The sequence below is a fragment of the Ranitomeya variabilis genome, chromosome 1 (assembly GCF_051348905.1).
Source record: "Ranitomeya variabilis isolate aRanVar5 chromosome 1, aRanVar5.hap1, whole genome shotgun sequence".
Taxonomy (NCBI): domain Eukaryota; kingdom Metazoa; phylum Chordata; class Amphibia; order Anura; family Dendrobatidae; genus Ranitomeya; species Ranitomeya variabilis.
This window is the reverse complement of record NC_135232.1, coordinates 51795286-51809423: the sequence shown is the minus strand read 5'-3', so window position 1 is coordinate 51809423 and position 14138 is coordinate 51795286. Positions and strand designations below refer to the sequence as shown.

The following is a 14138-nucleotide window of genomic DNA, read 5'->3' as shown; positions in this document are numbered from 1 at the left end:
TTCCCTCTCATTCACGGCAGAAAATCCTACCACAAACTCTGTGCCAAAAGGAGCCCTTTCTCTCCCTCTCAACCACAGCAGGAAATCAGAGCAAAACTCTGTGCCTAAAACATCCCTTTCACTCTTGTTCACAATATAAAACCCCAAATAAACCCCCACTAGAAGGCCTTAAAATTTTACTTTTATTTTGACTTTAAAATATTAACAAAGGGTATAAAAGCTTTTGTCCCTAATCTGCCTCTATTATTCGGAATAAATTTAGACATTGTGCCTGCTGCTCTGTATTAATGAGGTGTGTAGCACCCGGGATGCTAGCACAAATCTGCTAGAGTAGGACAGTGAAATTTAGCACACACATCCCCCCCAACATGTTTCACCTCGTTAGCGGCATCCTCAAGGGATGGGACATAGGCTTGAATGACGGCCGGCCAAACAAGCCATCTATATACAGTATAGCCTCTGTAGAGATTGAGGACCAATGAGCTAAGATTGCGCATATAGCAAAGGAGTGACGTCATTTGTGTTATAACCAATGCAAATGACCAGCCAATAATATACAATTTACCTTTATAAAAGGTTCAGGCTGATGAAAACATCCAATTTGCATATTTTTAGATGATACTCTAACCAATAGGAAAAAGCACATCTCTTAGCGCTCCAATCAGTGTAGCGCTTTCTGCCAGCACATATCGTTGACGTATCGTCTCACCTTTTGGCATACTGGTAACCACATCATCGCTTAGACTTACCAATCAGATGCGAGTGTCTAGCAGGCGTGAACGCACAGCTCGTCCAATCTAGCTAGAGCTCGTCACTGTATATGTTCAAATGACGTAACAGATTCCAATTGGTTCGCCTGATGTCACATGAGTGAAGGTCTCACATCACTGACAGACTGAAACAGGTTTTGCTCAAGAATATCCCTGTATTTTGCACCATCCATCTTTCCCGCGACTTGGACCATTTTCGCTGTCCCTGCTGCCAAAAAACATCCCTATAGCATGATGCTGCCACCACCATGTTTCACTGTGGGTATGGTGTTCTTGGGGTGGTGAGATGTATAGGTTTGGTGTCAGACATAGCGTTCAGTTGTCCACATCACCTTCCTCCACACATTTGGGGAGTCTCCACATGTATTTTGGCAAACTCAAAATGAGCCTTACAATTTTTGTATGCAATTTTTGTGTGTAAGTAAAGGCTTTTTTCTGCCCACTCTTCCATAGAGGCCACCTGTATGAAGTGTACAGCTTATTGTGGTCATATGGACGGATACTACAGTCTTTGTTTGGGAACTCTCCAGCTTCATCAGAGTTACCGTTCGTCTCTGTGCTGCCACTCTGATTAATGCCCTCATTGCCTGGGCTGACAGTTTTGGTGGTGACCAAAAGTCATTACATTAGTAAATTAGAATACTTTATAACACCAGCTTGAAAAATGATTTTAAAGTCTGAAATGTTGGCCTACTGAAATGTATGTTCAGTAAATGCACTCAATACTTGGTCTGGTCTCCTTTTGCATCAATTACTGCATCAATATGGCGTGGCATGGAGGCGATCAGCCTGTGGCATTGCTGAGGGGTTATGGAAGCCCAGGTTGCTTTGATAGCAGCCTTCAGCTCGTCTGCATTGTTGGGTCTGGTGTCTCTCATCTTCCTCTTGACAATACTCCATAGATTCTCTATGGGGTTAAGGTCAGGTGAGTTTGCTGCCAATCAGGCACAGTGATACTGTTGTTTGTAAACCAGGTATTGGTACTTTTGGCAGTGTGGACAGGAGCCAAGTCCTGCTGGAGAATGACATTTCCACCTACAAAAAGCTTGTTGGCAGAGGGAAGCATGAAGTGCTCTAAAATTTCCTGGCAGACGGCTGCGCTGACTTTGGTCTTGATAAAACACAGTGGACCTACACCAGCAGATGACATGGCTCCCCAAACCATCACTGATGGTGGAAACTTCACACTAGACCTCCAGCATTGGATTGTGGCCTCTCTGCTCTTCCTCCAGACTCTGGGACCTTGATTTCCAAATGAAATGTAAAATTTACTTTCCTTGTGGAGTGTGTCAATGACTGCCTTCTGGACATCTGTCAGGTCAGCAGTCTTCCCCATGATTGTGGATCCTACTGACACAGACTAAGGGACCTTTTTAAACACTTAGGAAGCCCTTGCAGGTGTTTTTTTGTTAATTATTATAATTTACTGAGATAATGACTTTTGGGTTTCCATTGACTGTAAGCCATAATCATTAACATTAACAGAATTAAACACATGAAATAGATCACTCTGTCTGTAATGACTATATATGAGTTACACTTTTTGTATTGAAAACTGAAATAAATTAACTTTTTGATTTTATTCTAATTTTGTGAGAAGCACTTGTATATACTGACAGACACGTGACACTTAGATTACACACAGGGGGACGTCCTGTCTCGAATCGTGGGACTTTCGAAGGCAATTGCTTGCACCAGAAATTTTTAGGGGCTTCATAGCAAAAGGGGTGAATACATATTCACATGCCAATTTTTAGTTATTTGATGCCACAAATTAAATTTATGCCTATATTTTTCTCACTTCACCAACTTAGGCTATTTAGTGCTGATGCAAAGGGGGTGGGAATACTTTTGCAAGCCACTGTAAGGCTACGTTCACATTTGCGTTGTGCGCCGCAGCGCAACGCACAACGCAAACAAAAACGCAGCAAAACGCTGCGTTTTGCGACGCATGCGTCCTTTTTTGGTTGATTTTGGACGCAGCAAAAATGCAACTTGCTGCGTCCTCTGCGCCCGGACGCGTGCGCCGCAGTGACGCATGCGTCGCAAAACGCAAGTGCAACGCATGTCCATGCGCCCCCATGTGAAATATAGGGGCGCGTGACGCATGCGGCGACGCTGCGGCGCCCGACGCTGCGGCGCAGACCGCAAATGTGAACGTAGCCTAACTAATTATACGATAACTATTGGGTATATTTACCAGCAAGAATTACTCTAAATAAACGTGAAGTGTATGGCTTAACTGATTGATAGAGTCCATGGAAATCATGATGTTCTAGAACATTCTGCCTTATTACCGGACTAAAGATTTTGTGGAAGCAGCGGATTTTTCTAATCCCTTCTGAAGCATTGTTTTTCATCCTGACCTTGGTTCTAATCCATTGAGCACCGCTGCTAGTGCTTTTGCTAATTTATCAGTAGTCAATAGCTGCACAGCCAAGGCCACGGCAAGGACAATGCTCTGCTTTCTGCCAGGATGGTTATTTGTAAAATGCGTGAATTTAGAAATGGATGAATCCGTTAGACGCGTTTTGTCCTCGTAGTGTATCATCGCTCGCTGGAGAATTGTGCTATCTCTCTGGCGCCATCTGCTGTCCACGACACATATGAGCATCACCTATGGGCAGCTTGCACAAAAAAATTGCAGTGGTCGTTAAAGAGAATTTTAATTATCTGGATTTATGGTGCTGAAATGGGCACTAAAGATGGCAACACATTAACCTGTTCATGACTGGACTATTTTCTTTGATATTTGGTATTTTATTTTTCCAACTAGTATTTTTTTTTTAAATCTTTTAACTTTGCTATACAAATTGCCCCCCAGAAAGCTAATAAAAGTTTCTCAGGTGTGAGGGGTATCATAATTTTATCTATACATTTAAAGCTGGTTATTCAGCTTTCTCTGAGCACCAGTATTCTGTGATTAATCATGTGATCACAGAAAACACCATTGAAAGAGAGGAAGGGCAGCTTTGGTCATAGACTTTGTGCATACAGCAGCTCTTTCTCTCTTGTTCACAGCAGGAAATCTCAGCACAAACTCTGTGACAAAGCCCTTTACGAGTCTCTCCCAGCACAAAGCCCGTGTCCAAACCAGTCTTTTCTCTGGTTCAGAGATGGAAATTCCAATGCAAATTTGATGCCAAATGCAGCCCTTTCTCTATCCTTCACATCTGGAAATCCCAGAGCAAACTCCGCGGTCAAAGCAGCCCCTTCTCTATCGTTCACAGCAGAAAATCCCAGCACAAAGTTTGTGCCCAAATCAGCCTCTTCTCTCTCATTCACAGCTGGAAATCCTAGTGAAAAGTAATCTTGTCTCTCTGGTAGCACAAACCCTGTGTCCATCCCAGCCCTTTCCTAGTTCAAAGCAGGAAATCCCATTGAAAACTTTCTGCCAAAAGCAGCCCCTTTTCTCTTGTTCACAGTAGGAAAATCCCAGCACAAAGTTAGAGGTCAAATCTTGTGCCCCAATCTGCCTTTTCAGTCTTATTCACAGCTGAAAATCCCAGCAGTCTGTGATCAAAGCAGCCCCGTCACAGATGTCACTGCTGCGCTTTATTATGGCAATATAAAAGGTACGGTTATTAAGGAATTAAAGGGGCATTGTCACCATTAGAAGGTTTGTAAGCATTTACTGTCACTTCCCGATATGAGGGGATCCAATGGCCAGGAGGACCTCAAACCGATCTTCAAAATGAAGCTGTGTCCTCCAGACATATAAATATGAATGTTGTGAGCTCCCTCTAGTGGCGATTGCAGTCTGCCAAAATTGTATTTCATTCTGTGGTTGGTTGTTTGTGTGTGTTTATAAAGCGGGGCCCTTTTCTGGTACTAGTAATGGGACCCCTCTACTTACAGTACTCAAGGTTGGATCTCTCCTAATCTGATGAGGTCATGCTGATGATATTATTGGAAGTGGCACTTTAGCTGTCATTAATTGGGCGCGGCCTGTACTCGGGGGCGGGGTTACCATGCATTTGTGGGCTGCAACAATTTCCGTTATCTAGGGTCTAGTGATAATAATGCACGAGACTTCCTTGAGTTATTATATAGGGCTCAGTCATTGCTTTACCATTGTATTTTGTCTCTTTACTCTTTTTTTTTTTTCAGATGTAACCTTCCTCCCATATCTGATAAATATGTGGCGGATGTTGGTATCAAGACAGACGTGGTGACAATCAATCCGAGTATTATAACTGAGAGGTCAGTTCTCATTGCACCGACCCTGACTATGTCACACACATTTATGGGATGTTATTATTGGGACTTTCTGCCCATTTTCTATAGAGGACACCTGTCACTCCATGGGGAGAGCCACGTGGATTGCATGCGCCCCTGTTTAGGCTCCGTGCATGTGGTTCTGTCGTGTGCTCAAGGCCTGATACTATCAGTAGCCATTAATATGTGTCAGATGTGGCGCAGATATCTTATCGGATGACGTGCTAAAATCTGGGGCAAGTCCGGTGACATGCCACATCCCATGCATGTAAATGGGGTTCAGCTCTTCCGCCTACATGCCGTGGAAACATTTCTAAGCAGATTTCTGCCACCATAGATATCTCTATCTATTATCTATCTATTATCTATCTATCTATTATTTATCTATTATCTAACTATTTATCTATCTATCTCTATCTATTATCTATCTATCTATCTATTATCTATATCTATTATCTATATTTATCTGTTATCTATCATCTATCTATTATCTTTCTATCTCTATCTATTATCTATATACTATTTATCTATCATCTATTATCTATATCTATTTGCTATCTATCTATTATCTATCATCTATCTCTCTCTATCTATCATCTATTATCTATCTATCTATATTATCTATCTATTATCTATCTATCTATATTATCTATCTATCTATCTATCATCTATCTCTATTATCTAGCTATCTATCTAGGAATAAAAAAATTGGAAGGCAGCACTCCAGGCTTAGCACCAAATATAAGTGGACTTTATTGGGCCCACATGGCGTGGTGCGACGTTTCGGCTTCCAAAAGCCTTTTTCGAGCAGTGAGTTACAATTGTATACAAGCATATATATAGAAGTACAAGTTAATAAAATAGAATTAACATATTACTCAATAAACATCTTTATATAAATAAGAAATCCTCTTCATTTCCATATAGTCCGTGTTATCCATCCAATACAAAATATTTTCATTTGCTTTAAAGTGCTCAGTGACCGTTTAACATACAGTAAAAAAGCATAGATGGCTTATTATAAATCAGGTGGTATCATGTGCGTCACATTAGTGTATTATCACTCACCCAGGTGTGCATTGCCATAATCGCTATTTTCTTTACCATGCACGCCATACACTCACTGGCCACTTTATTAGGTACACCTGTCCAACTTCTTGTTAACACTTAATTTCTAATCAGCCAATTACATGGCGGCAACTCAGTGCATTTAGGCATGTAGACATGGTCAAGACAATCTCCTGCAGTTCAAACCGAGCATCAGTATGGGGAAGAAAGGTGATTTGAGTGCCTTTGAACGTGGCATGGTTGTTGGTGCCAGAAGGGCTGGTCTGAGTATTTCAGAAACTGGTGATCTACTGGGATTTTCACGCACAACCATCTCTAGGGTTTACAGAGAATGGTCCGAAAAAGAAAAAAAATCCAGTGAGCGGCAGTTCTGTGGGCGGAAATGCCTTGTTGATGCCAGAGGTCAGAGGAGAATGGGCAGACTGGTTCGAGCTGATAGAAAGGCAACAGTGACTCAAATCGCCACCCGTTACAACCAAGGTAGGCCTAAGAGCATCTCTGAACGCACAGTGCGTCGAACTTTGAGGCAGATGGGCTACAGCAGCAGAAGACCACACCGGGTACCACTCCTTTCAGCTAAGAACAGGAAACTGAGGCTACAATTTGCACAAGCTCATCGAAATTGGACAGTAGAAGATTGGAAAAACGTTGCTTGGTCTGATGAGTCTCGATTTCTGCTGCGACATTCGGATGGTAGGGTCAGAATTTGGCGTAAACAACATGAAAGCATGGATCCATCCTGCCTTGTATGGAGCATCTTTGGGATGTGCAGCCGACAAATCTGCGGCAACTGTGTGATGCCATCATGTCAATATGGACCAAAATCTCTGAGGAATGCTTCCAGCACCTTGTTGAATCTATGCCACGAAGAATTGAGGCAGTTCTGAAGGCAAAAGGGGTCCAACCCGTTACTAGCATGGTGTACCTAATAAAGTGGCCGGTGAGTGTATGTTTGGGGTGTAGCCGCGTAAACAATGTGCGTCATTCCCCTGTCACTAGCTGCATAGCCAATCAGGAAACTGGTTTCGCAGGATATTTCCAGCGCATGCGCATAACCAAAAATCGGACGCTATCAGCGCCATATCTAGTGTGGCATATTTCATTAACAATAATGCGCATGCGCAGCTTCCAACGGCTGCACTATACATGGCTGAAACTTCGTTACAATAGCATCTAATAGTACTATTAAAATGGCACAAAAAACATTATTTATTTAAAGGGAACCTGTCATCTGAATTTGGCGGGATCTATTTTCGGTCCGATGGGCGGTGTTTTCGGGTGTTTTATTCACCCCTTCCTTTCCCGCTGGCCGCAATATTGCCTTGAAGTTGATTCGCTTTCCTCTGTAGATCACGCCTGCGCAAGGCAATCTTGCTTTGCCCAACTGCGGGCAAAACCGAAAAGCATTAGTGCGCATGCGCCGGCGCACTATGTCCCGGAACACAGCAAAATACTTCGCGCACTAATGCTTTTCGGCTTTGCCCGCAGTTGGACACCCGAAAACACCGCCCATCGAACCGAAAAAAGGTCCCGCCAAATTCAGGTGACAGGTTCCCTTTAAGAAAGATCTCTTTATACATAAAATATTGGTGCCAAATTATTGCTTTAATTCATTATAACAGTACAGTACGAATACGGGGTGGTGGGTAAAACACCATTACCCTGGTACTACAGACAGACCCCTTTCAGGAGTTACTTCCGAAGACCAATGGTCTCAATGGGGGGGGGGGGGGAAGACACACTTCCGGGTATCCCTGCACTCTAGAGTCATGTCACTTTAGCTTGCTAGCTAACAGAGATGATTTTGCTTATTTTGCTTTTTGGCTGCAAGCAATACTGAGGGCTGGATAGGGGTATAGAGTGGTAATATACACTTGATATTACCCATATGGCCTCTGCGGTGAGGGCAGGGATACCCGGAAGTGTGTCTTTATCCCCCCCACTGAGACCATTGGTCTTCGGAAGTAACTCCTGAGAGGGGTCTATCTGTAGTACCAGGGTAATGGTGTTTTACCCACCAACCCCCCGTATTTGTAATGTTCTGTTATAATGAATTAAAGCAATAATTTGGCACCAATATTTTATGTATAAAGAGATCTTTCTTAAATAAATAATGTTTTTTGTGCCATTTTAATAGTACTATTACATGCTATTGTAACGAAGTTTCAGCCATGTATAGTGCAGCCTTTGGAAGATGCGCATGCGCATTATTGTTAATGAAATATGCCACACTAAATATGGCGCTGGTAAGAGTCCGACTTTTGGTTATGCGCATGCGCGGGAAATATCCTGCGAAACCAGTTTCCTGATTGGCTATGCAGCTAGTGACAGGGGAATGACGCACATTGTATACGCGGCTACACCCCAAACATATGGCGTGCATGCTAAAGAAAATAGCGATTATGGCAATGCACACCTGGGTGAGTGATAATACACTAATGTGACGCACATGATACCACCTGATTTATAATAAGCCATCTATGCTTTTTTTTCTGTATGTTAAACAGTCACTGAGCACTTTAAAGCAAATGCACTATTTTGTATTGGATGGATAACACGGACTATATGGAAATGAAGAGGATTTCTTATTTATATAAAGATGTTTTTTGACTAATATGTTAATTGTATTTTATTTGTATGTCGGATAGCTGCGGAGACACCATCACGTGTTTCTCAACGCAAGCAGTGAATAGCCAGACCTTTCCCCGGGAAGGAACAACCACGGGAAGGGCAGCATCCAATAAAGGAAAACATCCAATACAGGAAAACCACCTATGCCAAGCATGGTATCCATCCACAGACAGCTGTTTCGGGGTGTTTGCCCCTCATCAGTGTGGAGTAGGAATCTGGCTATTAGGAACAGTGCCACATTGCACCATAGAGTGTCCAAGAGTTTACTGATGATTTAATCCAGGTCTGGGAGGAGATCCCATAGGAGAACATCTGCTGCCTCACCTGGGCCATGCCTAGACATTGTAGGGAAGTCATACAGGCACGTGGAATCCACACACAACTGAGCATCAATTTCTTGTCTTGAGGCATTTCCACTGAAATTGGATCAGCCTGTAATTTGATTCTCCACTTTGATTTTGAGTATCATTCCAAATTCAGACCTCCATGGAATATTAATTTTGATTTACATAAATCATTTCTATCTATCTGTCTCAAATCTATCATCTATATCACATATATATCTATCTAGTTAAAAAACATGAAGGCAGCACACCACTGAGAAAAAATAGAAAAGGAGGTTTAATAGCCCATCTATCTATTATCTATCTATCTATCCATTTATCTTTCTATATATATATATCTATCTACTGCTCTTAGATAAACCACTATCACCATGATTTATATTTTATCTTAATTGGCAGGTTCCAGAAGTTGGAGAAATGGCGGAAACCTTTCTATGACGTGATACAAGGTTATGAGAACGCTTCTATCCTCCTTCCTGCCTTCTACAACACCCGGAATACTGATGTCTCCATCCGGGTAAAGTACGTCCTGGACGACTTCGAGTCCCAACAGTCCGTGTATTATTTCCACCCTCAGTATCTCATCAACGTCTCACGCTTTTGGCTCATCCAGGGTGTGAGGGCCAAACGCATCAGCAGCGGCTTGATCCTAGTGACGGCTGCTCTGGAACTGTGCGATGAGGTCCACCTCTACGGCTTTTGGGGCTTTCCCATGAACCCATCAGGAGTCTTCATTACTCATCACTACTATGACAATGTCAAACCTCGACCAGGCTTTCATGCCATGCCTTCAGAAATCTTCAACTTTATACATATGCATAGTAGAGGCATCCTCCGCGTCCATACCGGTACCTGCTTCTAAGAAGCTTCGTCCATGCCTCTACCACATGCGCGTTGGATGTTTCTATAAAAAATTATGCAATAATGCTTTGAGCAGACTACATAGGACGATGCCTCCAAACGAGTTGGCGATTGCCAAAGCCACTACGAAAAGTATTTATCGTCAAAGGGGAGTATAGTTAAGCCAAAAAAAGAGATAAATTATAAAAATGCATCTTTATCAGCACTGGTTTGACAGCTACAATTCCGCAAAGCACACAAGAAGAATTAGCACACGCAGTGCAATTACCAGCATCTACTCTTATCCGATCCACTCTGGAAAATGGAGGAGGGCAGGAACAGTTGGTGTCCTCACCATGACCATAGATGTCACCATTATCTCCTGCTTTTGGGGTTTTTGGTAACCCTCAGAAAAAAACTACAGTCAGAAGAAATCATGTAAAACAATAGAAAGGTTTGATGCGATGAAAGCCAATGAAGCACAAAAAGGAGACGCCCTGTGGAGCTAGCTGTGACCTGTTATGCCTCAAGCTGTGACCCACCATGCTCCAAGCTTTGGCCTGCTATTCCCCAGGCTGTGGCCTGCTATGCCCCAAGTTGTGACCCATTATGCCTCAAGTTGTGACCCGTTATTCCCCAAGCTGTGGCCCACTATGCCTCAAGCTGTGGCCTGTTATGCTCCAAGTTGTGGCTCGTTATGCCCCAAGCTTTGACCGGTTATGCTGCAAGTTGAGACCCATTATGCCGCAAGCTGTGGCCCAATACGCCCCAAGCTGTGACCCACTATGCCCCAAGCTGTGACCAGTTATACCCCAAGCTGTAGACCATTATGCCCCAAGCTATGGGCCGTTATGCCCCAAGATGTGAGCTGTTAAGCCCCGAACTGTGCCCCGTTATGCCCCAAGATGTGGCCTGTTATGCCTTAAGCTGTGGCCCATTATTCCCCAAGATGTGGGCCGTCATGCCCCAAGCAGTGGCGCGTTAAGCCTCACGATGTGGGCCGTTATATCCCAAGCTGTGGCCCATTATGCCCCAAGATGTTGGCCGTTATATCCCAAGCTGTGGCTCGTTATGCCCAAAGATGTGGCCTGTTATGCCTTAAGCTGTGGCCCGTTACGCCCCAAGATGTGGCCCATTATGCCCCAAGTTGTGGCCCGTTATCCCCCAAGCTGTGGCCTGTTATCCCCCAAGCTGTGGCCTGTTATACCCCAAGCTGTGGCCTGTTATACCCCAAGCTGTGACCTGTTATACCCCAAGCTGTGGCCCATTATGCCCCAAGTTGTGGCCCCTTATCCCCCAAGCTGTGGCCTGTTATACCCCAAGCTGTGACCCATTATGCCTTCACTATGAAAGCTTGCTATTAGCTTTTCTAGCCAGCGTTGATTGGCACTGTTGTAATTTGCATTTTGGGCATTTGCAGCATTGGAACACAAGCAGAAGTGAATTACGGGCAGGAAAAGACAGATATTATGTATGCTAATGAAGCAAAGCTCCAGATTAAATGCATTTTCATATTATGGAATTGTATTTTAAGTGATTTTCTATGGTAATAAAAGGCACTGCGAAAGTGATATTAATGTCATTGGACATTTCCCAGTGCTTTACTGTAGGATTATTAAGGAACTCGTGAAGCTGTGTCAGTTGTACCTTTTATTAGAAAATTCCTCATAGTACAATTCCTTAATATTGGTTTTCTAAGCCAGCTTTATATTTTTGACATTCATGACTTGAATACGGGCCGCTCTCCTGATCCGAGCTCAATAGCTTCGTAGGCAAATATAAAGCTGCTGAGTCCAGGTCAGGACACACGGCAGGACCGGACATCACAGCCCCACTCAGACCGGGAGTGTTGGGCGTCTGAAGCCACTTAAAGGGGTGATCTCATCATAAACATGAAGGGACATAAAAAGGATTCACCATAATTGTCTGATAGGCGCTGCGTCCACATCAGGGTATCGCACCTATCTACAGGGCCTCTGACCTCCATCATGCTTTGTGACAATTTACAGAAAGTCCTGTATAGATGAAAGGGGAGGCCTGGGCGTGGTATCTAGTGGCTACCGACCCAAGCTGGATGGGGGTCCAGGCCCCTCCTTCTGAAGATAGGTACGGGGGGCTGTTGCTTTAAGATATTTACCGCTTATCCTGTGACTTTACCACAAATGTTTATGATGGGATTGCCCTTATAAAAAAAAGTGCCCACCATTATTTGCCTTTTCTGTTTGATAGAAGATTCTTCCTCTTGTTCTTTTCCTTAAAAAATGTGTTTGCCTTGTCATAATTGTCACAGCAGGCAATACGAATAAAAGAGTCGCTATCAATGTGGTGTTATAGCTCAGGTATAATTCACACTGCATTCACCTTCATCGCAGGCCGACTTTTTTTTTGCGCCATGTTACCTCAGATGACATATAATTTTACATCTATTTTTTTTAATTTATTTTAGATTCTACCTGGGAGAATTTAAAGGTTAATGGGAAATCTACTTTTCCGCTCTGTGACTGTGATTAGATTGGCCTGTGGCCTCATTTACGCAGAGCTGACCCTTCCATATTTTGTGTCTTTCTCTTTCTCTCTCTATTTTTCATTTCGTTCTCTCTCTTTCTCGCGCTTTTCCTCTCTCCCTTTCTCTTTTTCTCTCTCACTTTTTCCCTCTCTCTCGTTGTTTCACTTTTGCTTTCTTTCTCTCACTCTCACTCACTCTATTTCTATCTCTCGCTCTTTTTCTGTCTCGCTCTCTGTCTCTCTCTTGCTTTCTTTCTTGCAATTTCTCTCTCGCTATTTCTTTGCTCTCTTTCTCTCTCTCGCTCTTTCTCTCACTCTCTCTCTTGCTCTCTCTCACTCTCTGTCTCTTTCTCTCCCTCGCTCTCTCTTTCGCTCTCTCTTGCTCTCTGTCTCGCTCTCTGTCTCTCTCTTTCTCTCTCGCTCTCTTTCTCTTGCTCTCGCTCTGTCTCTCTTTATCTCGCTCTGTCTCTCTCGTTCTCTGTCTCTCTCGCTCTGACTCTCTTTTGCAATTTCTCTCTTAATATTTCTTTGCTCTTTCTCCCCCTCTCTCTCTCGCTGTCTCTCTCGCTCTCTGTCTCTCTCTCTGTCTCTCTCGTTCTCTTTCCCTCTTGCAATTTCGCTCTGTCTCTCTCTGTCTCTCTCTCGCTCTCTGTCTCTCTCGCTCTCTGTCTCTTGCTCTCTGTCTCTCTCTCTCTCGCTCTCTGTCTCTCTCTCGCTCTCTTTCTCTCTTGCAATTTCTCTCTCGATATTTCTTTGCTCTTTCTCCCCCTCTCTGTCTCTCTCACTCTGTCTCTCTCGCTCTCTTTCTCGCTTGCAATTTCTCTCTTGCTATTTCTTTGCTCTTTCTCTCGCTCTCTTTCTCTCTTGCAATTTCTTTCTCACTATTGCTTGATTGCTTCCTCTCTCGCTATTTCTTCTCTTTCTCTTGCTCTCTTTCTCTCTCGCTCTTTCTTCTCGCTCTTTTTTCATTTCCCATCAATTGATATTTTAAAAAAAACCACATTTTTGAGCAATCACTGAACGGTACAGATTGGTATGAAGCCAAAGTTAAAGAGTTAAAGTGTAGTAAAATAAAAAAAAATGATAAAATATATATATATATATATATATATATATATATATATATATATATATATATATATATATATATATATATATACATAATAAAAAACATATCAATATATATAAATATATGGTATATAAAAGAGACTCAATCAGTTATTGAAAATATTGGTACAGTGGTTTTTGTCAAATAGAAAGCGATGCTATGATATGGAGGAGAAGTACACTACTCTTGGGTTTAATTTTTCAGGTTTTTCCATTTTACATCTTTCTCCAGTAGATAATAGGAGAATGATTCTGAGAAAAAAAATGGTTGTAAAGGGATTTTCTTTCTTATCCTATAGTAGAGAAGCGTGATATTCTTAATGTATTACTACTGTGATTTTCCACTTCCAGATCTCGTCTTGATGTCACTGAATGGGAACAGGCTGAAAACATGTGCACACAGAGCTTTTCTTGAGGTGTTTTTCCATTTTCTGAAGCGCTTCCTGAAGAGTTTTTAAAGTGTTTAAAAATCAATGAGAAGGCTAAAAAGACGCCAGTGTAGTTTTTTTGCACGTTTTCTACCACAAAAATGCTAGTGTTTTCTTCATTGCTTAAAGGGGTTATCCAGGACTAGGTTATTATTTTACTATGGGCCTATAAATTAATAGGTAGTTGCTAACTACCTGCCTGTTCTGTGCGACGCCGGCTCAGAGTG

The 14138-nt window shown here is 42.7% G+C and overlaps 1 protein-coding gene across 4 annotated transcripts in view; it reads left to right on the top strand.

Moving 5' to 3' along the window:
* ST8SIA5 (ST8 alpha-N-acetyl-neuraminide alpha-2,8-sialyltransferase 5) overlaps positions 1–12197 on the top strand; it is a 102072-nt gene extending 89875 nt beyond the window's left edge. For 2 of the 4 annotated variants that reach the window (XR_013221143.1, XR_013221142.1), the window contains 3 exons: positions 4881–4973; positions 9431–11020; positions 11085–12197. Coding sequence is in view for 2 of the 4 variants with exons in the window: in XM_077283626.1 (XP_077139741.1) it covers positions 4881–4973; positions 9431–9893 (556 nt within the window). In the remaining 2 variants the exon portion in view is untranslated. Of the gene's footprint in view, positions 1–4880; positions 4974–9430 lie in introns of all 4 variants that reach the window. The other 2 variants (XM_077283626.1, XM_077283641.1) reach the window with 1 other exon arrangement.
* Positions 12198–14138: the final 1941 nt, after the last annotated feature.